The sequence below is a fragment of the Meleagris gallopavo genome, chromosome 6, assembly GCF_905368555.1.
Source record: "Meleagris gallopavo chromosome 6, MGAL_WU_HG_1.1, whole genome shotgun sequence".
In the NCBI taxonomy this organism is placed as follows: Eukaryota; Metazoa; Chordata; class Aves; order Galliformes; family Phasianidae; genus Meleagris; species Meleagris gallopavo.
The window spans coordinates 15,903,313-15,931,229 of record NC_139409.1 but is presented as its reverse complement, the minus strand read 5'-3'; the positions used below and the strand labels follow the sequence as shown (position 1 = coordinate 15,931,229).

General features: G+C 40.4%; 1 protein-coding gene across 10 annotated transcripts in view; it reads right to left on the bottom strand.

Annotated features, from left to right (window-relative positions):
* Nucleotides 1-27,917, bottom strand: part of ABI1 (abl interactor 1) — a 77,169-nt gene that overhangs the window by 28,205 nt on the left and 21,047 nt on the right. For all 10 annotated transcript variants that reach the window (XM_085227223.1, XM_085227213.1, XM_085227217.1 and 7 more), the window contains exon 2: nucleotides 25,287-25,454. In XM_085227223.1, coding sequence (XP_085083349.1) covers nucleotides 25,287-25,454 — 168 coding nt within the window. The remainder of the gene's footprint in view (nucleotides 1-25,286; nucleotides 25,455-27,917) is intronic.

The following is a 27,917-nucleotide window of genomic DNA, read 5'->3' as shown; positions in this document are numbered from 1 at the left end:
CGAGATAATGCTGCTGGAAGGATGCCAGCTCATTGACAAAATGAGTTTAATCAACATGAACATTGCTTGAAAATTACACTTTAATGAAATAACCAATATTAATAATAAAATTACAATTATACATTATTGCCTTGACGCTCTAAAGACACTATGCAGATACAGCATGTGCAGATTAACCCTCAACATTCTTATGACTGACAACAGTGATAAATGACTCCAACTTGCCAGCTGGATAACCAGGGCAGGCAAGCTCAGCAGTCTGCCCATAGTCCCAGAGGGCACAAGGCTTGGGAATCTGGGAGGCAATCTTTTTCAGCAGTCATTGGTGCATGTCACAGTCTGCAATGGAACTGCCAGGCACAGCATGGAGGGTAGTTTCACTCACACAGTCTATGGCATGTTCAGAGCCTTAAAAATGCTCTTAAGGGAATACAGAAGCCACATTCATGCCCAGCTCCACCGTTCTATTAGGAAATACCTGAAGAGGAATGAAAGGTCAGCCCTGCAATCTGCGTAGGATCAAACTGAGCTTCACATAACACACATGTGCTTCCAGTGTGCAAGAGAACCACTGCTTAAACCCTATCCAGGGGAGAACACACACACATCAGACACTGGGCAGCCACAGTAAATCCCACTTCTAGAAAGTCTATTTCAAATGCAGGGATTTAATTTCCTGGTTTAAGTGGTTACTGGCACCTTGGGATATCATTGCAGAATATAGTATCTGACAAAAGCCACCACTATTAGTCACTTTGAATAAAATCGATTGAATCACTATTAAGGAAAATAATGCTTAGTGTGTAAGCATCAATTTCTCATGAAGAAACAGTGTCAAAGCTGAGGAAGAAGGAAAAGCTCCTCACCCACCAGTAGGTTTGGGTACATCTCTAGAAACAGCAAAAGTTAAAGTGGATATTAAGTGCAAGGTTATCTTCAGTGAAACAGAATCAAAGATGAAGCATTAAATTAGATTGTATCTGACTCTACATGAGGCAGGATGAAAAAGTATCAAGAAAATGACCATTTCCAATCTCCAGGAAAGACAGAACTCAGTGTTCAGAGTTTACTACGAAATTCCTCCACTTGATGAAATTATTTTTCCTATATCTAGTGTACATGCTCATAGAATCTTTAATTTTTTTAGGAACAGAAAGAAATAAAATCCTCCTAAACAGCTTCACTACATGGCATTGCAGATTGCAAGTGGGAACGCAAGTGGATATTAAGTAAGATTGTTTTCACAGGAAACAGCTAACTAACAGATAGATTGTAACATTGTAGAAGGGTCTTTTACTTCCAAAAGTGAGGAATCTTAATAGAAATAAGAATTACAATTTTTTTTTTTTTCCCAGCACAAAATAAGAAATTAAATATGTGTGATTGCATAGCTTATTTGGAATAAGTTCATTACATATCCCAACAAAGTTGTGGAGCAAGCTTCATTGTTCTAAACACTCAGGCACTGAAAAATACCTGTTGTGGGCAAAAAAAGCACCTTTCCAAATGAGACAATCCCAGACACCACGCACTTGCCATCAGTATCAAATATCAGCCACTGCGCCCACATTTGTTCTGGCAGCCAATTTCACAGAAGACAGAGCAAAGACTTCAGAACAAGACTACCTGTGTTTCTTCAGCTCCAGCAATTATTTGTTCTTTTCCTTTCAGAGACTGAAATATATGTTTAAGTTCTGTCCTTCAGCAGACTTTCAGCAAGATCAACAACTATTATTTGAGTATTCTGATATTGATCATCTCTTCCAATTTCACTGTGTGACACAAATCCTTTCAATGAGCCACTAGAATGCAAGATCTCAAACTATCCTGCAGAACTCAAAGGTGCAACTCCTCACATTTTTAATACATGTCAACAGCATAGGTAAAAGCAACATCAAAAACAAAAAAACTGCCACCCAAACAGTAGGGGATACCAAGGAGGATGGCAATTTAAGGCACACAGTACAATATTTCAAAAGAGGATGTTTTAAAATACTCTTATGCACATGGAAATACATAATTCTGCTTCACTTTTATGAGCAGAATCTGCTGCTACTAATAAATTAATCCTTTGCACAGCATGGGCAAAAACACATCTTTAATACTAAGAGTTCTCTTAATGTCAATGGCAAAGGAAAAAAAACATAAGCCCTTCACCATACAAAAAGATTCATCTTTTCCTGGCAGGTGGTCCATAAGACCGTCTTTTCCTCCCTGCAACGAACAATGAAAATTCCATCAATTACTGATGGAATTACTGAGCAGAGGATAAGAGATTCCAGGAACAGATGCTGTACCACACATGCTTTCGAAAATGACTGAAGTAGTTCTACAGCAAATTCTTGTTTATGGAAAAAAGTCCTCAGAACAGGAAAAGAGCAAGTATTAATTATATCAGACAGCTTATCCAAAATTAAACATAGAGCAGAGATTTGTAAAGTCTTTCCACAGATTTCAGACCAAACAAAGAGAACGCTATCTGCATTTTAGTTCAGGGCCAGAAATTGATGGTATACATGTATGCTGTGAATGGCATGCAGGCGTGCCTGTGCAAGACACTCATTTGCTCTTCAAAGCAAACACGACTGCAACTCTTCATTACCACATATGGTGCACTGGAAACACAAGGCAGTGTTTTGGCCTATGCAAAGCATATGCTTGAGAAGGACAATATGCTGCCCATCAGCTACTAAACAATTTGTTTCCTCAGCAGAAGTGACCTTCAATAGATCAAAAAGATTGCATGTTAACTGCTGGCTGCTTCTTTACGTAAGGTGGCAGAGCACTGGAACAGCTTGCCCAAAGAGGTTGTGGAGTCTCCTTCTATGGAGATATTCAATAGCCATCTGGACACCTACCTGTGCAACCTATTGTAGGGTACCTGCTTTAGTAGGGGATTTGGACTCCATGATCTCTTGAGGTCCATTGCAATCCCTGCAATTCTGTGATTCTGTGATTTCAACACCAGTATCTGTATCTATTTGCTTGATGTCAATGTGAAATTTTATTGTTTAGTCACTGATACCCTAACAGCAGTAAGCAGTTTGTGATGTGATGCACAAAACCTACTTCTAAACCTCAAAGATGGAGATATGCAAACCATAGCAAACAGGCCTGGGTTAAGGCAGAGTAATATGCACTAGGAAACAGTCAGACCAGCTTCAAGTCCATGTGGCTTGTGCTGTAATAAATGTGGGGAATAGAGACAGGATTCTCAGTCCAGTAGGAAGATGCCCAGCACTGTACTGATTTGGAGGATACAGTCCTTCTAGAAGTACATGTTTTCTTTGGGAAGCAAATTTAAGCTAAATCATTAAACAAATGCCTTTGCCCTTATAACTATGTGCAAGGGAACATGCCAGAAGCAAAACTGAGCTCGGAGGTTGAAGGAACTGTTAATGATTAGCTGCCTCTGCTATCTGTCAGCTCCAAATCATATGAAAGAAACAGCAGACCAACAGGATGTGATGTTAAACTTTAACTGTTTGCCTTCTCAGAAGCAGCCCAAGGCCAAGTGCAGTGCAGTGCAGCAACGATGCAGCAAGAAGTTCTTCTTTTCTGTGCTGAAGATACAGCACTACCCATGCTCTAAAAAAATCCTAAAACTATGCCATTTTTAATGATAACTTTTCAGTTTATTTCATACAACAGCTTTAATAATGCTTAGAGCATTATTACGTCATAAATGTCCTCCAAACTAATGCACTATGCTGCAAAGATGTACAAATTGGTCATTTTTCAGTTTGGCTCCAGTTTCTTTCAGACAAGAACAGACATAGGCTCCAACTCCACATGCTACCTGTAACTGCTATTTCAGAGAACACAAGGAGAAAAGGAAGGCAGAACTGCTTGTTACTAGCAGTAGTCTTCAGTAGTTTTGACATTGCTTCCCTTTTTTGCCTTTTCAGTTTGTGGTTTAATCTACTAACACTTCATTTGCAATGGGGAACTTGGGTTAGAGGACAAATCAGCATTATACACATACATAGATGGCAGCAACACAGACTAGAATTACTTTATATGACGAAAAGTACAAACATAAGGGAGCAGCCACTCCCACATCCCTTACCACTTCCCAAACCCATCTTCCCAGCACATCTGGTGAAACCACAACCCTCCTGGCTGCTTTATACCCAGTGCTGGTGCCATACTTCAGGCTTGCACAGATTACTTGGAGGAATGCAGTGACACCCTTGCTAAAGCCAGCAGCAGGAAATGGCAAATTAATACAGAACAGGATTTCATTCACATTACACCTGAGAGCAATGAAATCCCCCAAAGAAATCCCTAGAAGTGATACCAAAGATTGTATTGCTGGCAATATAAGGGAAAAAAATGCCATAAGATTTAAGGGGAAAAAAAAAAAAAAAAGGATTTCTAGTCAAAGACAAGCCAATTGAAACACTGGATTTGATGTATCAAGTCAGTCCAGCAATCCATTAAATATGCTTTCAGCAAAAGCTCTGTTTGATATGATATGACAAAGGCACAAGTTTCAGTCTTAGCCTGCTCAGTGAAACCAGGCAATATGTGGGACAGCAAGCTGTGCAGAGAAAGGAGCTTGATTTCCTGCTTCAGTCCACGCTTACTTGTTTATCTTTTAATTTGAAAAGTAGTGTTTTGCTATCTGTAAAACTTTCTGCAGCTTCCAACTTATTTGCTTATAACAGTAAAATACATTGATAATTAAAATCTACAGATTAACAAAAATCAAAATAAACATTAACACATTCTACTAAATATACACTTTCTCTTAGGGCTCGTACACCCAGATCATAAATTGTAGTGTCAACCAAAGAAACTTAAGAAACACTGAGGTGCTTTCTACATTCCCTAAATAAAAGGGAAGGAAAAAAAATCTCACTCTTTTTAATTTTGCTCCTAGATCCAACTTCAATATTATCCCTTATTGTCATTCTCCAAAACAGCAGATTTCATTCTCTTGCTATACATATGTATATATAATTTATATAAGCTCCCCTGAAATTAAACAATTTGATGGGACTAAGATTATTAACTTGCTCTGCTTTAAAAATAAACTATGCTACTGCTACTTCCATAAAGAAAGCGTATTTAATGAGACTTTGATATGAACACGTTACAATTAATCAAATAACAGTGCCAAAGAGATCCTGAACAACGCATATACAATACAGGCTACCTGCAAGGAGGTCCGTCTGACCCACAAAAAAGACAAAATCCCCAGCTTTAATAAGCTCAGCCAGACAGCTGATTTCAGAGAGAGCACTATCTTATGCTATTATTTTGTGAAGGAAATTCGAAAGAAAATTCACTGTATTCACCTGAAGGAAATGTGAACTTATTTACACAATAGAAGTTCTACAGAAAAGATCAGTTATGAGTTCAAGACACATCATGCATGAAACAGCACAAATAGCTTTTGGGGGATTTTTAAGACATTGCACACAGATATCTACACAATGTAACAAAGTCTCTTTCAAGAACTCATGACGGAAGTGCAAGAAACTTTAGTGTTTGATTTCTGTTGCTTGTACTGATTCCTAAAAACGTGTTCAAGAACCTCAAGAATTAACCTACAGAAATTTACAAAAATGTATGTTGCTTAAGAATGAAACAAAAGTTACTAATAAAAGAAAATATGAACTCTGAAGAAATTTGGCTGTTGCTTTCCCCTTCTCCCTATACATACAGATATAAAAGAGTCTACTAAGTAGAACTAAGGAGTTCCACACATTTGCTATCATTTCTAGTGATGAAAGGAATGTAGTTAGCTTCTTTATAAAAGATGAAGGTGCTGGGTAGGTCATGCATGCAAACGTGATGTGTCTGTCAATAAACAAGGAAGCTTACAGGCTGCACTGACGAAGAGGAATGTCCTCACCTAGCTGCTCCACGTGAGTCCCAGGGTTAAGCAAGCCTGGCCTCCATGGGAGATATTCAGATCAGAGCACAATGCAGCTGGTGCTATTCACTTTGCTGTTAAGCATACACATTTATCCCGCAGGGATCTTCTCCCTGGTTTGAGCCTCTACAGCCATTGGGAACTATAACAGTCAACTCCGTTGACTAGAAATACTTCAAACACTTCACCTATGTTTGCATCAATTCAGTTATAGAATGAAAATGAGCTGCTTCTGGGAAGCTTGCTCAAAGATTGGATCAAAAGCTTGGTAAATTCTTAGAACCTCATTCTTTCCCCTGAATTTTCTTTTATCGGTGATGTTTTGAGTGAACAATAATCCTTAACACCTCAGAATATCCTGCCATGTCTTCTGAGGGTGCACCATGCAAGACAGGTCTCCTGTTATCTCCAAAGCACTTAGACACCCGCCTTGTATGTGGTGCTGGCAATGTAGGAGGCAACTAGAATAGACTTGTGAGTCACAGTTCCAGAACTGCAAATCCAACAATGTGTTCTTGTAGGTTTATAGATAGAAGTTTCTCACACGTTCCCTTCAGCATACAGACAAGTTACGACAGCAGGACAGGCTCCCCAGGCAGCTTCATCTCCCCAAGTCCTGGGAAATCCAGGCCTCCTAAGGTTAAAGGGTAGAGGATCCCGATAAGCCACATCTCATGTAATCTGATATACCACCTTCCTTTTCCTGCAGGCAGGGTTCACAGTCAAGAGATACTGCAGATTAACAGCACAATGAACTAAGGTCAGCAACATGTATACAGCAACTTGCAGTCTATATAAGATGCTCATGGCCCCCTGAAGGGAAGAAGCACTAGACAGGACAAAGGAAGAACACTGAAATAAATACTAAGTCTGATTTCCAGATTTAATACATGCACAAATGCATACAATTTTTATGTACATATATATATATATACACACAAGTAATATACACAGTGCACAAAAGCACACTGCTACTAATGCCTTTTACTAATATCACCCACTGTTGGAGGGGGAATGATATCAAAAAGTGATGATGTGATGGCTATGTTTATTTTCACAGTTTATCAGTGGACTGCACTTATGTCTGAAAGCAGACTGTTTTTCAGTTTATCCTATGAAGCTGGCCCTTGACTTTAGAATGTAAATCTTTTTCTTTATCCACAGTAGATTTTCTCAGACTCTCCTAGCAACAGCCATCAGCATAAAGAACAGATTTACAGCAAAAAAACTAAAATGTCAGAAAGGTTTGAAGACATTTGGGGCTGCAGGACAGTGGAAATGTATACCAAAGGCATCCCATTAATTCAGCACATTTTGCTCTTTATATGGTTTTAGAATTCAGAAGCACAGAATATTAAACAACAATACAGACCATAGCACCTCTTGCTCCAAATACTCCTTGCATTAGTGATAAATTTCTTAAGCTCGAGAGGCCTGTGCTAGGCAAACTTAACAAAAAATTGATTTCAGACCAACAGAGTATGTGCTTGCAAGTGTTAAAACACTGATATATCTTAAATTAAAAAGGAAAAAAAAAAGGAGAAGGGGACTGCTGATACACTACTGAATCTCCTTAAAATCAAGAAGCTGAAAACAAGAGCTAGAGAAACAGGCTTAAAGTTTGCTGGTCAAAGACAAACAGCCTCACCTTTAGCCCCCCTGCTGTTACAAAACTTTATTTTAGAAGAAAGGTTTCCAGAATAGGGTTCACTGAGAACTGGACTTAAAGACCCTGATTTCCAAAATGCAGTCTGTGAAGTTGCACCTATACAGCAGCTTTGAAAATGGAAGAGAAGAGAGCTCTGTTCGGCAAAAGAATTATTTATACAGATTCTTTTCAAAGTTTCCTATTGGAAAATCTAGTCACATAATTTGCTGGAGAAACTGAGCAGAAAGGGGACAGAGAGCAAGGACATGTTGGAGGGGCTGGGCAGATGAGTGACATTCTAGGACAAGAATCAGAGCAAGGAAACCAGCCTGGTTGTCCAAGAGCTGGACTCGAGCTCAAGCCTAACATTTCTTTATGGTGCCAATTGGAAACGGGAAGACTGCTATGGAGAGCACACACTCACAGCTCTTGCAAGACCAAAGGAAAGAAGCTCCATATATTATCCTCTAACAGCTACCAAACTGCATGCTTGCACATGGTGCTAAGAAAACAACATGGGGCAGCAAGTTGTGCATGGGAGATGCCACCTCACAAGAACTGGGTTCTGTGAATGAGAAGCATCTACAAAGAGACACAAGGGAACCTCTACACATCTTTACTCCCCACTCTGTCTTCCCCAGATGAGAGGAAGAGGATGTCATCACCAAGCACAAGAAGGGGAGATCTGCAGAGCATATCTAGGAACAAGAAGAGAGATGTGGGAAGGAAGACTGTCAGATGGCAATGTCTTGAAGAGGAAGACTTTTTAGCAGCTCTATATAAACCTTTGTTATGGAAAGAAAATGGTTAAGGCAACAGTCCTCCCTCCTCCCCTGCTGCATTGGTAAAATGCCAGCAGCACTTTGCTGAAGTTCACAAAAGTATGGGGAAATGGAACGTCAAACATCTGGAGTATGGTGGTCAGGCAGCACTGCAGAACCAGCTGGCCCTGAGCACAGGAGGCGGCTGTCTGCTGGGATGTTACCCGAGCAAAGGGAAGAGGTGGGACGGGTCTGCGTCTGGGAGCGAGAGCCTGGGGAACAGCAGATGGAAGCTCTATTCCTGGCTCTGCCAGACTTCCCGTGCTGCTCCAAGCAAGCTGTCTGGCAGCTCAGGCCAGCTTCAGGGCTGCTGTCTGTATTGCACCAAGAGTGGGCACAGACATGGGTCTTGGCTGGGCATGGGTAGGGGCAATGTTGCACAGCTGACTGTGCAACTGTGAGCACAGTGAAACACAGCAACAAAGATATCAAAGGTTTCTGTCAAACAGCTTCCCTCAAGGTTGAAATTGCTAGTGTAACTGCCTAAGTGAGCTATAGATGGTACTTCCAATGCTCTGTCAAACCAAAGTTGATTTTAACCATTTGAGCATACCAAATGTATACAAACAGGAAGGACAGCTGTATTCTGAAGTGCATCAAGCACAGCATTGCTAGACAGTCAATGGAAGCAACTGTCCCACTTTATAACACACTGCTGCAACCTCACCTTGAGTACTGCATGCAGCTTTGGGCACCACAGTATGAAAAGAGCATAAAATTATTAGAAAGTGTTCAAGGAAAGGCTACAAAGATGGTGAAGGGTCTGGAGGACAAGATGGGTGAAGAGCAGCTGAGGTGCCTGGGTGTGCTCAGTCCAGAGCAGAGGAGCTGAGGAGAGGCCTGATGGCAGCTGCAGCTCCTCACAGGGAGCAGAGGGGCAGCGTTGAGCTCTGCTCTGTGTGACAGCGACAGGGCCAGAGGGAACGACATGGAGCTGTGTCAGGGGAGGGGCAGCTGGGGTCAGGGAATGGTTCTGCACCAGACATGGAACAAGCTGCACAGAGCTGTGGGTCCTGAGTGTTGGAATGCAAGGAGCATCTGGGCACTGCTCTCAGACATACAGTCTGATTTGAAGCCAGGATTGGACTCAGCAAAATCCTTATGTGTCCCTTCCAATTCAGGATATTCTATGATTCTATTTCTAGCTACCTTTTTTGGCCCTCTACATTGAAATGAACGTTCAATTCCCTCTTCAAGAACCTGGGTATAACAGGTAGAAAAAATACACCACTTACATACATCTCTATGGGAGATAGAAGGAAAGAGGGAAATGATTTTGCAGTGCCTTCTATCTGGCTTTTCATCACTGAAAGTCAGAACTAGGGAAGACAGCAGCAGCTTGCATGGTATCATTTACTCCCTGTTCTAACAAAAGCCGCCATCAATCTAGAACAGGCTTCACAGAGTCTGCTGGGGATTCAGCTGGGGCTGAGCACACACCACTTCACAAGTGATGCATGACAGGAAGCACCCACCCAGCTCCACCAGATCAAAACCACTGACTGTGACTAACAAACAAGTTCTAGCTATCCACTGGAGTTTCACACTCTATGACAAAGAAATACGAGATATAGTTTAGTAGCTTAATGGATAGTAATGTTGATAGGAGGATGGTTGGACTGGATGATCTTGTAGGTCCTTTCCAACCTTATGATTCTATGATATCTATGAAGGATAATGCCATCTTCTGCTATGCTTGGCCTCCCTTCACCAAGATGAGATTCTGATAAGGGAACATGAAGGTACATCCATTCGTAGCTCACTAGAGGAGGAGATATGGTCTACGAAGTGAGCTGAGTAGACATTTTAATGGTTAACACCAGTTGCATTGCTAATACAAGTTTCCAGAGAAAAACTACATAAATTGAACCAATGACTTATTAATTACGTATGAAAAAAGCCAAAAATGCAAAAAATCTGCTGATTAAAAGTGCTTTTTAAAATAGAAGACACTTCAAAAGAGAAGTGTTTCAAGTGTGCAATCCTACTGATTGATTTTGACAGAACAACAGTTGAGATGCACAGTCATAGTATGTCGGCTTTGTATTCAATCTTAAAAAGCACAAAAAGCAGATAAATGCTTTTGATTATGCAAGGTCAAAATCCCATCAGTGCGCACAAGTGTATTTCAGTACCTGAAACTAGATTTCTGTCATTTTGAATTGCATTTTTATTGGGTAGTACTCACGATATGCATGCATGAGTAGGTTCACTTAAAAAAAAAAAAAAACAAAAATCCCCACACAAAACAGAAGAAAAATATGCATATGCAAGCTCCCATACGAGAATTTCAGCATTTTGAAGTGGCTGAATGAGTCTCATTTTTCCTTAGTGGAAGCAATACACTCGTCTAGAATTAAACAAAACATACAAATCTAAATATGTTCTCGAGTGAAGAAAAGCACAAGGACAGAAAGGGAAAATTAAAAAGCTTCTTCAGTAGTTTGGAGTCACTAAAGAACCACCATGAGAGTTGAACAAAATTGTATGTCAAATGAAAAGCATTTTGTGTGCCAAAAAAAGCAACATTACAGGAGACAAACATGTGCCATTGCAAAGTGCATTGCAGGTGGCTGAAAAGGAAACCATCTAAAAAAAGCCTATAAAAAATAAACTCAACAGAACGAGTTTGAACTTTCTGAAAGTTTGTCAGAGGAAAGGAACTGATACAGTCGGGGTGACAAGCCAGAACATTCACGTCTAAAGAAAGAAAGCCAGCCCCCACGTTTATTTGTAACCTAAGGTTTCAACATTTAAAGGAGAAAAACTTTGAAAAAATGACTTAACACAGCCTCAGTTTAATGACTGCATTTTAGTTCATCACCTCTAATAACCAAAAAATTCTCCAAATACAAAAGTATGTTACGTAGTTAGGAGAAGGCATTTACTGTGCATCTCAAAACAATCTTTACGCTAAAGAATAACAAATTTCCCACGTAAAAGCCACCTTTCTCTCCCCTTGCCCAAAATCCAGAAGCAAATTCAGAGCTTATGAGGTGTCTAAGATAGTCCTGGGACAGACTGTTTCCTTAAGCTATTAAATAGAGGCAATGTAAGTGGAAATGACAAAGAGCATCCTTTAGCCACCTGCAGACATAGTTTTGATTATAAATTATCCAAGGAACAATACTATCTCTAAATCTCGTTGATTTTACTTCACTTGGTGGCAATAATACAATTCCGTGGGAAACCTGCTGGTTTTTAGGTGCATCAGCATCTAGGAACTCATCAGTATCAATTAAATGATCACCAGCTAGCTGCAATATCTTCACCATAAACACAGTTTACCACATATGATTTTTTTCTTCTTTCTTCAAGCTTTGTGTGCTTATGATATGAGAAGACTGATAAGTATTTTTCGAGATTTTGTATGAAGCAAGCAACTTTACTGCAGAACTGTGAGATGACTCTAGTTCCAGTGGTTGGCTACCCTGCATATAGCAAGGGGGTTTGAAACTAAATTATCGTTATAGCCCTTTTCAACCCAAGCCATTCTATGATTCTATGACCCCTCTGATGGGAAGATAACCAGCAATGGCCAGTTTTCTCTCATGCCCAGTACTGGTGAGTATAATAAGATAAGACAGCTGAAGCAGCCCTTACCCAGTACAGATTTCACTTTAAAGTTCTCAGTATACTTATTTTACATTGCAGTTAACTTCCTGCCTTCTACCTTCTATCAGCTTTCTGAAACAAAAAGAGCGTCAGTGTCACTAACACCCTAACTGGATCTGATAAGCTCTTCACTTCTTTGTTCTAACTTGGTTTTGAAAAAAAGAGTTCAACTTTCTAACCCAGTCTTCCCTTTCTCAAACCCCTTCAGTAAACAGCCCCGTCTCCTGGAGGTGTAACAGAGGACAAGCCACATGCTTGGGAATATCTTGAACATCACCCAACCCAAACTTCATCCGGACAGGCTTGAAAAGCAGGCTGATATTAATGTAATAAGATTCAACAAGGCCAAGTGTTGTACTTGGGTCAGAGCAATCCCAGATATGTACAGAGACTGGGAGAAGAACTAATTGAGAGCAGCCCTGCAGAGAGGTAACTGGGGGTTCTAGTGGACGAGCTTGTCATGAGCCAGCAGGATGCACTTGCAACTTGGGTGGCCCACTGTATCCTGGGCGCATTAAATGAGGGGTGGCAGTTGGGCAAGGGAAGTGATTATCTCCCTCTGTTCTGCCCTCGTGAGGCCTCTTCTGGAGTACTGTGTCCAGGGCTGGACCCCATCACAAAAAAGATATAGAACTGTCGGACTAAGTTCAGAAGAGGGCTACAAAGGCAATCAGAGAGCTAGAGCACCTCTCATACAAGGACAGACTGAGGAAAGCTGGGTTTGTTTAGCAATGAAGAGAAAGAGCTTAATGTGGCCTTCAAGTACCTAAAAGGGAGCTCATTAACAGGAAAAAGACCTACTTTTTTACATGAGCAGATAGGGATAGGACAAGGGAGAATTGCTTCAAACTAAAGGAGGAGAGATTAAGATTAGGAATTAGGAGGAAATTTCTTACTCAAGAGGGTGGTGAGGCTCTGACACAGGGTGCCAAGAGAAGCTGTGGATGCCCCATCCCTGGAGGCATTCAAGGCTGGGTTGGATGGGGTCCTGGGCAATTTGATCCAGCAGGTTGCAACCCTGCCCACAGTAGGGAAATGAAAGGGTATGATCTTCAAGGTCCCTTCCACCCCAAGCCATTCTATGGTTCTATTAAACTTCTTCTGACATCCCACTCTTCATAATGTATTAAGACATTCTAGAAAAAGAGAATTAACAAAAATCCCCTCACATGTATTATAAAACAGCAGTAACAATTTTGGACTGAGTCATACAGACTTCTTGTAATTTGGGATATATTAAGTAAAAGCAGAAGACAGACAACCAAGTCACATGCATGTATGACATTTAACAGTTTGAAGAGGGGGTAGGGCAGAGATGGAATTACTAAGGCTGCTGCACTTCTCCATTGCCATTTTAATTTACAAGCAACAAGAAGAGGAAGTTATATGCTGTTGCTATGGAGTTACACGCAGTTTCTGTAGGTGGATTCCCCTCAGTCTCCTACTCTTGGCCACCACCGATATGAAAAACACCATTGTTATAATGTTGTGAACATCCAAATGCCTTTACAGCATTCGCACACACCATTTACTACACACTGAGTGACAACCCTCTCCAGCCAAAATGTCTCTAAAGATACAGCACTGTGGCAGATCCTAGCCTAAGAGGAACCCACACCACCACCTTTCCCCTTCTCTGGAACCACGTCTCACAATGCTTTCAGCTTGCTATTATGGCACAGATTTTTCGTGCACATAGACAGAAGCTAAAACCAGGCAATGGTTGAAGACAAGATGTGTGCAGGCACAAGGGCATCAGTGCAGCGGCCCCCTGCTGAACGAGCTATCCCAGCACTATTACACTGCACTGTCAAACCAATCAGAAATTCTCAACAACTGGGCAGGCAATTAGACATTCCACCGTGCAGTCATTGGCATAGAGATTTACCTTGACTGCAGACACTTCAGAAGAAGAAAAATACCTTTGGAAGTGACATATTGAACACAGTCTGCAGAAGAAAGGCAGTGTGTAGTTTTCATGACCTTGTCTCCAAGATAACTGACCCCATGCTGCGGTGATGGAAAGGGACAGAGACAACAAAAACCCTGCCTGGCAGAAGAAAATAGCAGGGGAAAAAAAAAAAAAAAAAATCAGATGGGACATATCTTCAGTGTCACCTTAGGCAAAACACTATACAGATGCTGACCAGGGGACTGTTAAAAGCCAGCTGAGGAAGGAATGCTGGTGCTCTGTAAAGGTATTCCCATTGCTGTGGTGGGTTATAAGCCAGCATAACCAGCATTTCAAAAGAAAGCCTCCCAGCAATGAGCACTCATGCATGACTGGCCTTTGACCTGGGCAATAGCATACGGCTCAGCGCACACACAAGAGCTGCTGAACTTCTGCAACTACATAACAAAGCAGCTGGGAACACCATGCTGCTACACTTACCTGAACTGGGAGGAATGCAGTGGTGAGAGTGAAATGTTTGCCAGCGAGATAAAGGAGTACATCAGGATGTAATTTAATAGATCACAGGAAGACAGCTGTGCAAACTTCTGTAGCCTATCTCCTCCCTATTGTTTCAGTAAATCCTAATTTTCTTGAGGTCAATGTACTCTTTGGATTTAAGTTACGTATATCTACTCAGCATTACAGACTGCGTTTATTCCCAGAAGGATATAGATACTGTAAACAACAGCTATGCATTTATTTTTAAGAACTGCAATGATGAAGAAAAAGAAAAGGCAAATAGGTAGGCGGGGAACAGTACACAGAAAGAATTGAAATCTTTATTCAAATCTATAGATAGTTCACATTCTGTTTTTCCAGGATGTTTTCATAAGTAATTACTTGCAGAACCTCTGCTTCCTAAACGTGCATTTGGGAAAATTCACACCATATTTTTTACTCTACTGATTAGATAATGCTTTTGATTAATACAGAACTAGGTGACCAGTCACTACCTAATAACAGACAGTCGCAGCATTCTCTCAGTTTTACTTCAGGAAAACATTTTTTAAAGGCTGTTATTCATGTGAAATGTTTTTCCCTGTACTTTGCAGGAAGAATAAATGTTAGGTACATTTATTCCAAATAATTCAGACAGTGCTAGAGGGCATCTCCAAAGGACTCCTACATTGGCTGAAGAACTACACTTTTAATGCAGCCCAGAGGAATACACTTCCATTAAGATGTTGAGAGATAACATCAGTTCTTTGAAAAGATGATGAAAGTAACTTGGAGCTCTGGTCTCATCAAACTCCTCTTGCTTCCAAGTCTGGATGTCTAAAAGCAAGAAACAAGCGAAATGGGATTGAAGCCTGATATCTTCTCTGCCAGCCTTGAGGCTTGCTACACAGAAAGGAAATACTTAAAGCAGGAAAACGCCAGGTGATTTAAGTTGAATTTTTCTCAGAGAGAGCTTCCAGGAACCAACTTCCATTTCCTGAAGACTTGTTATTTGTTAGTGTGCCACAGGTTGTACTGAGGAAAGGAAAAAAACATTAACAAAAAGACCATGAACCTTTTTAAATATCCAGATGCCTGAGTAGCTCCAAACCTATTACAATGGGGATGCTTCAAAACTAATCAACGAAGGATAAGCATGTCTGTACTCAGCTGTCTTCTTACCATTAAAGCAAAGCACTGATGGACATGTCTACAGGTCACACGGATGGATGTCATTCACGTACTACAGATACAGTGAATTACATCAATTTAGAAGGAGACTAAGACACTGATACAAAAGTGAGTAGAGCATTCTCAGTGTGTGGAGAGAGAAATAGAATCACAAGGTTGCAAAGGACCTACAAGATCATCTAGTTCCAACTGTTCACCCATTATCATTGCTACCACAAGCTACTAAACCATATCTCATAGCTCCTCATCCAGACAAATAAATAATAGAAAAACAAAGGATGGTTTGTCTCCCATCAGGTTAAAGGCTGATAAAGCTGTCAGTGATACTGTTGTCTCAACATGCAATTTAGGATATAGGAAGAAACGAAATCCAAACGTAGTGGTACAGCTAAGATTATGTAGTTGAAAAAGTTTAATTTGTTTCAGGCTGTTTGACTGCACTTTACCTTAAAGGCCTGTAATTACATCCAGAAATTTGTCATCTTCATATGACTTACAGGCTGCACCTCCCAAGGAGAGATTGTCCTCAACTACTTCAGTGACTCACTCATCAGCACTATGTTAGTCAACAGTGCCCTGAATTGTAGCACTGGAGTAATGCAACATTGCTGCCAGACATCTGCCCTCAAATGCCATATTTTACCTGCCAGATACACATGCAAGTCAACAGCACAACTTCAGCTGATGTTAGTTTTTCTTTTCATTCAACATAAAGGTTTAGATAGCAATTCTTTAAATGAAGAGGAATTAACAATTTGCTCATCCACAAGTTGGTGTTATAGATTTTGGTGTTATAGATTTAGTATATACTACCCATCAGCTCTTAGCAAAAACACAAACATTGCTCAAAAACTTCAGCAACACCTTTCTTAGCCTAGTTTAGGAGACAAGTTTTGCCTACGGAACAACTCATCTCATTTAGTCCTGCAATACATCCAGACACTGCTGCATTTTGCCCAATACTTATCTTAACAACACATGCAAGGAAATCCTATAAATAGACAATGAAGGATCAGCTTCCCAAAGATGACGTTTATCCCCTACCCAGTCAGATAAAGGTTGATTTGTGGCTTGAAGGCTTATCCTATATTCTTATCCAGCCTAGTTTTGAACTTTGTTCAACTTGAAGAAAAAAAAAAAAAAAACTAAGATGCAGAGAATTTCCCTTCAGTCACTATTCAACACTTCATTGTTCTTATATTTTCAAAAGATGGCTCAGTTGACCTTTTGTGAAGCACTAACATGTTTTGCAATTTCCATCAAGATTCCTCTAAGGATCCCACTAAGGTTCCTACCCTGTTTTCACATTGTGCAGAGATATCACAGCTTTTACTCACACCCTCGTTATTCCTGTTTGTGCCACATACAGGAATTCCAGATAGCACGAGAAGATCAAATCTACAATTGGTTGACAAAACATTATTTCCCATGGCAAGCAAAGAGCAGAGAAGTGAGTTGGAGAAATCACAAGTTGTTCTTCAGACTCTTCTTCTGGGTTGTGCTGCACATACCTGTAAGTAAAAACCATCCCAAGACAACATGCAAGGGGAAGAAACAAATGCTTTTAGGCACAAACAGGTAAAGCTACGGAACCACCATACTATCATAAAAGGGTTTATTCAGGAAAATGCCATTCATTTAGTTTTTTTTGTTTCTCAAAGAGGAAACAAAACATAAGTTCTGTGATCCCATGGTTCTGTACTATATACACTTCACTGCCCATACAATATAACTAGTCATTGTCCTTAATGTAATAGTTTGCTGGAACCAGAAACAAAGATTAGAAGGGAAAATGACAGCTTCAGCAATTTATTTTTCAAGACTGACAAAGATGCAGACATACTTTCATGGTGGTTATGGTTCTACACACACAGCCAGCATTCCAAGTGAAATGGCTGAAAAGGCAAATCACTGCATCCACTATCTGTCACTCAAACTGTATTAGTACAAAACATATTACTACTTTTCTCAAAAAAAAAAAAAACAACCCACCCACAACGAAATCCTATTGCCCACAGCACAGAATTTAGCCAAACCCAGAATTTATTCCCCCTGCTCATGCTCCTTTCTGTCACAGCACTGGCAGCAGATCAGTTAAGAATCCAAGTGGATTCCAGTGGAATAAGTAGTTCTGAAAACAACAACAACATGCATGGAAACCTATTTACATGTAGCTGTTTTGCTATAAAACATACGAATACATACAGCTTCTCACACACTTCTCTTCACGCACATGAAAGGAACACATTGCACTCAGCATGGCTCTGCCATGCACAAGCTTATTCTGTCCCAGTGGTGCTGGGAAAGGGACACACACACACACTTGGGCACAGCAGCCACATGACAAGTGTTTGTTAAGTTGAACATTTTGCTAGAATCCCATTCTTCTCTTTTTTTTTTTTTTCAAAGTTATGGCATAACAATATAATTGTTCCAGCTTCAAAACAGCAGCTAATTAATCATTCACACACCTCCCATGAACTAAAATGCAAAGGTTTACTGGACATGCACAACTAACACAGGAATGGCTCCCTACAGGCTGCTATGAAACAACAAAGTCAAACCAGAAGCACTATAAAGGGTGTCAGAGTGTTACCACCAGCTTATAAAATACTCATGTAAAGCACTACCTAGCTTTCTTTTTGCAGATCAACATTAACTAAGCAGTTTCATATACCCCAAATAAAACCAGCCTGCAGAAAGCACTCAGCAATTCCTGTCTGAGCTGCGTAAGAAGCCCAACTACAGGACCCACGTCTCATCAGGAAGAGTATTTTCAGTAACATAACATGTCTAAGATGCCAGTTCTGCAATAGAGCCTTTATACCTTCTTTTTTCTCTCCCTTTCTCTAAATATAGTCAGCTCAACTGTAATGCTGTAATTACAAAAACAAAAAGAACTTTCCAGATAGCTGCATTGGACAGCACAGATATGGTGACCATTAATGCTTTGGCAGTTAGTTACCTGCTGCTGCGTTACACAATGTTCTTGCACCCAGCACTGCATCCCTTCCATTTTCTTTGCACTTACGCCACTAAAGCACTGACAGAGATAAGTCCTAATTCAATGGGAAAAAAAGTTATTCTCATAAAGACTGTCTGTTTACAGAGACTTGCAATGGAAAATTAATTTTGGCCAGCTATCTAATCAGATGCATCTGAAGATGAAATAGATTCTTGAAGTCTAATAAGTGACTTTACAGCAGGTTAGTGACACATTTCATTTATGTGATATATCTTCCAGATATAAGAGGTTTTCATTAAAAAAAAAGATTGCACAAACATCTTTGACTTGTTTGTTGCACAAAACCATCAGAAAAAGCCTTTCAGGGTCAAGTCTGCAGCCACTGGATTTTTGCCTTGATTTCAGAAAATACGAAGCTCATCAGATCTCTTAATTCAGTATTTAATGAGGTATCTAAAGCTCACTGCTAAAATGTCCATCCAGCAGAAAAGAAGTTCTGGCAGTCTACAAGATAATAGAAATTGTCCTTTTAGAATATGTTTCTACCAGACTGTGGAATGGGAACAAGACTAGGAAGGATTTCACTGCAGCGATCAGCCGCTACACTTAGCAAGCTCTCCTATTCCCCAGCAACACATTCACACTCAGCATTCAAAAAAACAGGTGGGAATAAAGAATGACAGGAAACAAAAGTTTCTGACTTCATTCCTTCTTCATCAAAGCAGCTGCCCTATGGGAGTTGCTGAGGTGGCGGTCAGCACAGAACAGCTGACAGTTAGGGCTGCTCTTTCATAAAGCAAATCATTTTTAAAATTCCATTATAGTTATCTTATTTAAAAAACAAAGAGAACCTCATCAATTGAGCTGCACAGGAGTTACAGATCCTGTGTGTATTCATTCATGGCCGTGGAGAATTCCTCAACAGAACAGCTATCAGGGCAACCCTTACACATTGTATTTAACAATTTTCATAAACAGAAAGATAAGCAGAGCAAGCACAGCACAACTGAGCTGCAGCAGCTTCTGGGACCCTTGGCTTATATTACAGAGTACAGGAAGAACAGTATGTGAAGCAAAGGCCACAGAGATAGTCAGCACTTTATTAGGAGAGGAAATGCCACCCAAGGCAAGGTTAATTTAAACAGAAGGTACAAGATTCTTCACCGTACTTGGAATATTTGTCTGTTGACAAGAAAAGGCAGTCCAAGAGAACGAGAGATAAGACGTTATCTTTCTAATGTATACATTAGATGCTGTTCTGGTCCCTACAAAAACACTTGGTCTCCTCATGCACTTTTGGATGTGTGGAAGGGAAAGTTTGTATGGAAGCAGAGCTAACAAGATTTGCAGACATGGAGTGGTGTTTTTTCCCTACGTTTTCCCTGAGCTATCTTCACCCGCGCCCATCACTATTTAGGTCCTATTGCTTTTGATGTTCCTTGCAAGGACACAAGTCAGACTTAAGGTCAATCCAGCTACTGCAGTGCAACATTGGAAGGTTGCACCTCTGAGTAACTTGTGGTGCACCACCTTTCATAATGAAAAACTCCATGTCAGAACATGCTTCCTTCTGCACTGCCACTGCAAGAGAGGCTAACTACAGAGGTGACAGAGCCAGACTCAAGTAGGTAATGACTACACCATTGTGTCACTGCTTAGCTTCCTCTCTGTCAGACTGAACAACGCCTTCAGCATCCCCTTGCAGCTTCACGCCTCTGACCATCTCAGTAGTTCACTGTTGGCACTCTCTCCAGTTTCCCTACAGCTCTCTGGCAAGAATGACAAGTCTGAACACAGCATTCCAGATGAAGCCTTCTCACTGCAGAGCTGACGACGGTCCCTGCCTTTCAGCTGTACTCTTTCCAAGTCAGCCCCATGCTGCTGTTTCCCTCTCTCAGCACAGCATCCCCAGAACAGCAGCTCCTTTCCAGGACTCGCTCAGCCCTCCCAGCCTGTACAAACCAATGTATCCCCAGGTGCAGGGCCCTGCACATCACTGGCTTCCCTGAGATTTTTGCTGGCTCAGTTCTCATGGTTCCTCTGCACTGAAGTGCTATCATTCAGCATGCAAACCAACTTTGCTAACTTAGAATTATCCCCAGATTTGCCGAGGACATAATTTATGTTCCAAGTGGTCTCCAGAGACTATTCTGAACAATGCAATATTGACCCTGCTTGTTAGCAGCATCCAGCCATGTTCTAGATCTGGCTAATTTTCTTCCCACATAACAGTCCAATCATTATTCAGCCCATATGCTCGTCATGTTAGAGAGCAAAACCAGAGCACTAAGCAACCCATTTCCTTATAAAGAGATAGTTTCATGGTAAAAGTTGCTCCTTGGAACCACAGTTGTCACCAAGAGGATCTGGTGAGTACCTCCCATAGGAGTACCAGAGTATTTACATAACTGCTTGTTTCCAGGCACAACATGCAACATTCATCAACAAATGATTCACTGCATTTTCTACCCTCTTTCTACTGGCTTTCAAATATGAACAGAGTTGTGACTGAATGCCACAACCCTTGAACATGGTACCACATTAACCCAAGAGAGGCATACACAGACTTAGGAAAAGCTCCTTCTCATAAACTAAATAATGAAGAGTCCCCACCACACGTGCACTATATCACTCTCTTCAAACAGTGAAGACCTGTTGAGCAGCTAAGACCTATCATATTTTTTTTTTTCTGGAACCAAAGACAAGCCAGCCTGCTCTCAACTCGCTGCTGCTTAGAAGCTCACTCCTTCACACTTCAGAGGATCTCCAGCAGGTTTTCTCCAAAGCCTCATCCACATTGGTCTTCACTGGTTACCTGCTCAATGGAAAATGGCCAGCTATTTGCAGATGAGGACAGATGTCTCCATCTGTAAAGTTCAGAAATGTGAGAAAAGGTAATAGCTGTGTACGGAAGGACTGCCATTGCCTTCAGCCACACAGCCATACTGTACAAAAGGCATTTGGCTTTCTGCTTGCAAGCAATGTTTGTATTAGACATGAGGGAGCGACAGCAAGATTCTCCTAAACTAAATAAGTGATTGTCTTAGTTTCAAAAGCTTCTAACTTTTAACAGTGACAAAAGATGCATGTATATTTTCCTATTGAAATGTACACTTTGAGAACATTTTTCTGTAACAGCTCTTACTTTGCATTAGAGAACAGCTTCAGATGCAGAAGAGAATTTAACATTTTAAGGGGTGCAAGTGCCTCCTGGTACAAAACATCATCTCTTTAAAAAAAGAGCAGTTTCTACATCCAGTACTGCAGCTGCTCAGACATAAATGCAAGTGCTGATCAGTTACATTTTCCAGTTTTGGCACTGTAAACAAAGATGTCCCTTGTCAGAGGAGGAAGGTTGACAACTGCCTCATCTTCATTCACTTCAAGTCCATGGAAATGAACCAGCAAAAATGTATCTTAAAGTATATTTCCCTAAGTTAGCTCTCATTTCCGAGAGGAAGAAGGGGAACCAGCAAGACAGTGCAAGTCAAAAGAGAAAAAAAACCATAGGCCCAAATTTCTAGAGAGGCAGTTTTTCCTTGTCAACTGTTTAAGCTAGGAAGAGCTGAATTTTCAACTCCTCTGCTAAAAGACATTAATTTTCAGAGCAAAGAGAAGATGCAACAGGATTCATTTATTAAAATATTAACTCATGGATTCAGGGATCCACGCAAGAATGAAACAAACAAACATAAGTTTCTAGTCTACTGCTTAAGCTCATTTAATACACAAAAGTAATCATAAAGAAGCACAAACTGCATTCAGAACACAAGTGCACGATGTCTTGTTTAACTCGTCATCCAGCAACATTAAAAATTACTGGTTTATTCAACACCTGAATTGCCCAACACCTAAGAAACAGCATATGCCAAATGCTAAGGTCTTCATTCTTGTCCCACCTTGATGCTCAAGGTCCTTCCTGCCATCTCCCACTTCAGGCTGACCCTCAGCCACTGTTTCACTCCATCACTGTTCAGTCTATGCTTTCATTCATCTTCTCTATGAAAGAAAATAGTACCTATTCCAAATACCTCACATTTCAGACACTAAAAGAAAGCAAACACTAAGCTATTGCTGTTCAAACCAAGGAAAATTGCTTTTTTGTAACACCTTCTGAAGGTAATAAGCTATACCGAAACAAAGCACTGCCCTGTTACAATCTAGCATCTGTGGGTAGGTAAGTGACAGGGGGCCCCAGGTCCTGCCTCCACTGCCATTTTACCATTGTCCCACAGGGAATCTTGAGGGCACACTAAAGCATGGATCTGCCTTCACATCATACATCACAACCAGCTGAGCAACTCCTGAAATCTTTTAAGTATGTTTTTGTCTTCAGAAACAGCCAAACTAAAACCTCAAACAGGAACTGACAGAAATATGTGATGTCACTGTGGTTACAGCAGAAAACTTGTAGTACAGAGGTCTGAAGATATATATACATATCTTAATGCCCTCAGTAAAGCCTTGAAGCTCAAAATGGTCCGAAATATAGACTTGCTATCTTTTCCCTAAAATCCTGCCTAACAGGATGAGTAGGTTCTCATATACCAGAAGGGTTTGCCAATTTCTCCACAACAGTAATCAAGTCCCTGCTCTGCCTTATCAGAACAGTCTGGAAAAGCTGAAAGTCAACACCAAGGGTTTAACAGCTGAGCTGTTTGTGCACAGCTCTGTATTGTGGACGTAGTAAGTAGTTCTGTGGCCACCTCAGACCCACAGGTTACAGCTGAAAGACAACTATAATTGCAGAAAATAAAGATGCAGCTGGTCTAGCTTTTAAGTAGCAGCCAGAGCAGAAGCCTTTCCTGGAGCTGCTCACTGCAGTGTCCCTTCATCCCTGAATGATTTTTTTCATGTGAAGCTTGTTTGTTCTCAGTAAAAAATAAAATGAAGTTGAATTCATTTTTTCCAAGTAAAAGCAAGTAATTTTTCCATCTGTACAATTAAGTTTCAGTTGCAAGAACAGAACACACCACTCCATTTAACTTTTCCTGAGTATTTTTTCCACTGAAGAAGGTATGTAGCTATGAGAAATATCAAGTGGCTACTAATCAAGATTAGTTGTCCAGTCATTTAGACTAGACTCATTCTGGAAAACATGCACAGAGAACTGAAACGGCACATCAGGACTGAGTGACAGAGGTGGGAGGGGAACACAAACTGACTGCAGAAAGAACCATAGGATTTTCTTCCACAGTTCTCATTACCAGAAATATTTTTTATCAAATTGTACCTTGTCCCATAGCTATTTGCTCTGTATTGCAAGACCCAGAATTGAGTAGCTGACTGGCAGTGCCTCAGATCTGTGTTTCTAGGCAATACTTCTTCCATGGAAAAGAATTCTGTTTTGAAAATGCATTCATCCTCCCATGCTTTAGAGGCATGGAAATATTCGTGATTGATACAAGCAAGGGGAAAAGACGACACTCTGGAAACTTCAGAGAATTTAGAACCAGTCAATCAAACAACTGCACAGCAGATTGATCAAATGTTTCAACTGCATATCTTAAAAAAACACTTGAAAGCAAACAGCTGAGCCAATATGCATGTTACCCATATCTAGTTTAGTTCCAACAAATTAGTCCCCAAAGTTCATTTATAAGCAAGGATTCATTGCAGGAAAGACCAACCAGCAGCAGAAACTATGAGTGACCTTGCTAAACACTGCTTCAAAGCTCTACAAAGCACTGATTGTTCATAGTCTTTAGCAAACAGTTCATGTATCAGGTGACTCAACAGCTTTCAGCACAGCGCCTTCAGTTCAAGCAGCAAATAGTACAGAGGGTTAACAGCTTTTGTGCTACTACGGAACATTTTGGCTTTTTCACTATTAGTCTCACTATCACTATCAGTGAGCCAATGAAAATTTAACAATAATTGTTTCATTCACTGCAGCTCTAAAACACACAAGAAAAGATGTGCTCAATGCAACAGAACATGCAGTGCTTGTGAGGCTTGTTGGTTCAGTCCTTTATGCAGTCACATCTTCATATGTAGTCTTAAACCTAGTATCACAAAACCTCCCAATATTTGACAGAGCAAGAAATTTATTTACACCAATTGTACTTCCTCCTACTTAACTGTTTCAGTGACAACTACTTCCTAAATATTTAATAGAGCTTTTAACTTTGCATAGGTCTTAACAGATTGAGTCAACAAGTGTTTCAGAAAGGTTTGTTACGAGAAAGAAGAATGTGCGCTGGAATCTCCTCCCAGCTGACAGCTTTCAGGGAACCATTGAGCTGCCATTTAAAGTTTTTGGAAAAACCATGATTACCATGTAAGAGCAATAAACAGAGGTTATCAGGGCTCTACAGGGAGACAGCAGAGTCCAAGAGGAGCACTTTTCTTCAAATTTAAGAAATTTAGTCTAATATGTACTACTAACACAATATTGGCTGACCAACAAAGGTCTTAAATTCTGTTCTGAAGAACATTTTAAGTTGGATCCTTTGAGTTCCAGTTATGAAACATTTGGATTTCTTTGAAAACAAAATCCTCTCCAACCCTCTCTCAACTGCAGCTTCTGATTCTGGGAACTTAATTAACTCCTGTTTAAAATCAAATATAGTCGCAGTACTTCTTGGTAAGGGATCTGTTTTATTTCAATCACAATCATCATTAGAAAGTGGCTTTCATAAATATTAAAAGAAGAAAGTCTTACCATTTTCAATCACATTAAACACAGAAAAAGTCAAATAAGTCAACATAAATTACCCATCTCTCAATAACGCAAGAGGGAAAATAACACCTCTATTGAAAAAGATTACCTGGGAGATATGGTTGATGGAGGACTCCATCCTCCGCAGCTGGGATGCCTGGATGTCCAGCAGCTGTAGCACATTGTTGGCCAGAGCATTGATCTGATAAGCAACACTGGCTAGAGACTGAGTTGTGTAGGCTTTGGTCTCTTCTAATGCTTTCCTTTTATCTGGAGCCTGTAAAGCAAAAGAACAAGATATTTGCTTAAGGCCAGGAAAATGGCGCAAGATGAGGGAAAGGACGGGAACAAAAAACGCAACCTATATTTAGAAGAATCTGTAATCAAGAAGATCTGACTGTGCAGTCAGACAAAGTACTCAGTCTGCATCAACATTCAAAAATTCTCAATAAAAAAGCAGAAATAAAGAATTTGAGAACTATTTAACCTTAATATTACATGCCAAGAAGCAATTCATTCAGCAGAAAAAAAACCATTATGTGATTTGTCAGCACTGGGTTTCTAAAGCCTGCCTGCACATCGCTCATTTCTGGAAAAGCCTCTAATTCCTCAGGAACACTGAAACAGTTTTCACCATCTCTTATGAGATCACACAGCCCAAATAACTTAAATACAGAAAAATATTTTCCCACAGTTCAGTGTCCCCCACCACACATGCTGCCCACAAAGCCGGCCTTCCTGCTGTGCAGGCTGCTGCAGCCCAGGAGTGGAGAGGGGGAAAACAGAGCTGCAGTTATGACATTACCTCTCCTCATGTGAAAGCTTAGTAAACCTTCCTTGGTGGCTGCCAGCTTGCTGCTGGCCCCGTTTGCTCAGGTACCACTCACCTTCAGGAGTAGATCCTTGCTGTGTCCCACTCACACAGAACAAGGCTCGCCTAAGCCTCCTTCTCCTCCTGCCTTCCCCTGAGGTGTCCCACAGCAGCACCCAGCCTCATGTTCTTTCCTACCCCTCTCTGATCCCATTCCAACCCACACCTTTATCCACAAAAGGTGCACATCTCATACATTCCTTGCCTTCTTCCACCCCATGAGCCCCACATTCATCAGTTCCAGCAGCAGCCAAGCCACGTCACATGTTGACAGAAGAGCCAGAGAACCCATCCTGCATTTCATTTATTTGTACCACAGTTGGTCCAGTTGCATTTACCATTTGTTCCTGAATCTCACTTATACTTCTTCAGTATCTTAGGTTAATATCCACCAGTGTTAAATCTGCCCCTTAAGTATGAAGAGAGCTAATACGGAATCCTTGTCTCTCGCTTTAAGGAAAAAACTGGAAGGTAAACTGATCATATATATCATATATCACTGCACGACAAATACTGAAAGACAAGCTATGCCATGCTATCTCCTAAAGAGATACATATAAATTTTTTTTCTAAACAAGGATGAATTCCTACCCCACTCCCACAAACCAGGAGATTTGTTTCAATCCATGATCAATGTTCCCAACAGCGTTCTGACATGTAATAGAACACTTCTAGTCAATGCCATCCTTCAAATAGATTCACAGACACTTTCAACAACAGGAAGCAGTTTAACGCAATCTGTCGCCAATGGGTAAAACAGCTACTGCATGGACTAAGAACATGCTACTGCAAAAAAGAGAAAAAAGGGTTAATATTTCTTAACGCAAACAAAGCTACCTTTCACCTTAAAAGAATAAGGATGTTTCTAGATATCAGAAAATTTTTTTTAGCAAGTCACTTCTTCTGCAAATAAGCCTTCACAGTGAAGTATCTGTTAACTACTATAGCTCAAGAAGCAAGCTTCCCAAAGCACAGTGATTCTCCAAAGAGGCATTTGAAGCTTCAAATCATTACTAGCAATGATCTAAAAAAATAAGTAAATAAATAAAAATAAAAATAAAAAAAATCACAACCTGCACTGTTGAGTTGGCACCCACAGAAAACAAGGTTTTCCATACTGAACTTCTACCACCTTCAGCAACAGTGGAAGTGCAGCTTGCAGCCTCAGGGACAGATGAAATAGAATTTCTACTGAACTAGACACAGCCAGTGAGAACCAGTCAGCATAATTCCACCTTTAGATCTATGTTTGAGTGGATATGAAATTTTTACTCACGGTATTTTATTAAAGATTTAACTAAACACTGTTAAACTGAACACCAACTGATTACAAAGCTACAGCACTGTTACTGTTGTCAAGTGAGAAAGCTTCAACAACAACAAATCTCTTGTTTTGAGCAAATGCCTTGTCCTCAATTGCCTAAACACCTAAAATTCTGGTTATTTGCCCAAATGAGCAGTTTGGCAGCAGGATTAGATGAGCAGTTGTGACACAATGTATTTCATGTCCTACTAGATCAGAGATATTTCAAGCTTTATAGATAATTCAGACAACTTAGCTCAGTAGTTTAAATAACAGCTTAAATTAGAACTAGTTTGACCTATAGTCTTCAGCATTGTTTAATTAGAACTGCTGATATCCACAAGATATAAGCTAGAAGCTTCACAGCATGGGAAATGAAGAGTGGAGAGGGAAAAGCCAAGAGCAGCAGCAGGAGGAAGCAGGAATTCCTAGCATTATTGAACTGCTATTTTCATTTCCAAGCAAAAACTAGAAATGGTACAGATCATAAAACATGTTCACATGCCTTTAGATACTTTAGTACAACACATGAGCATCAGTTAACTATTCAAATTTGGAGATGACAA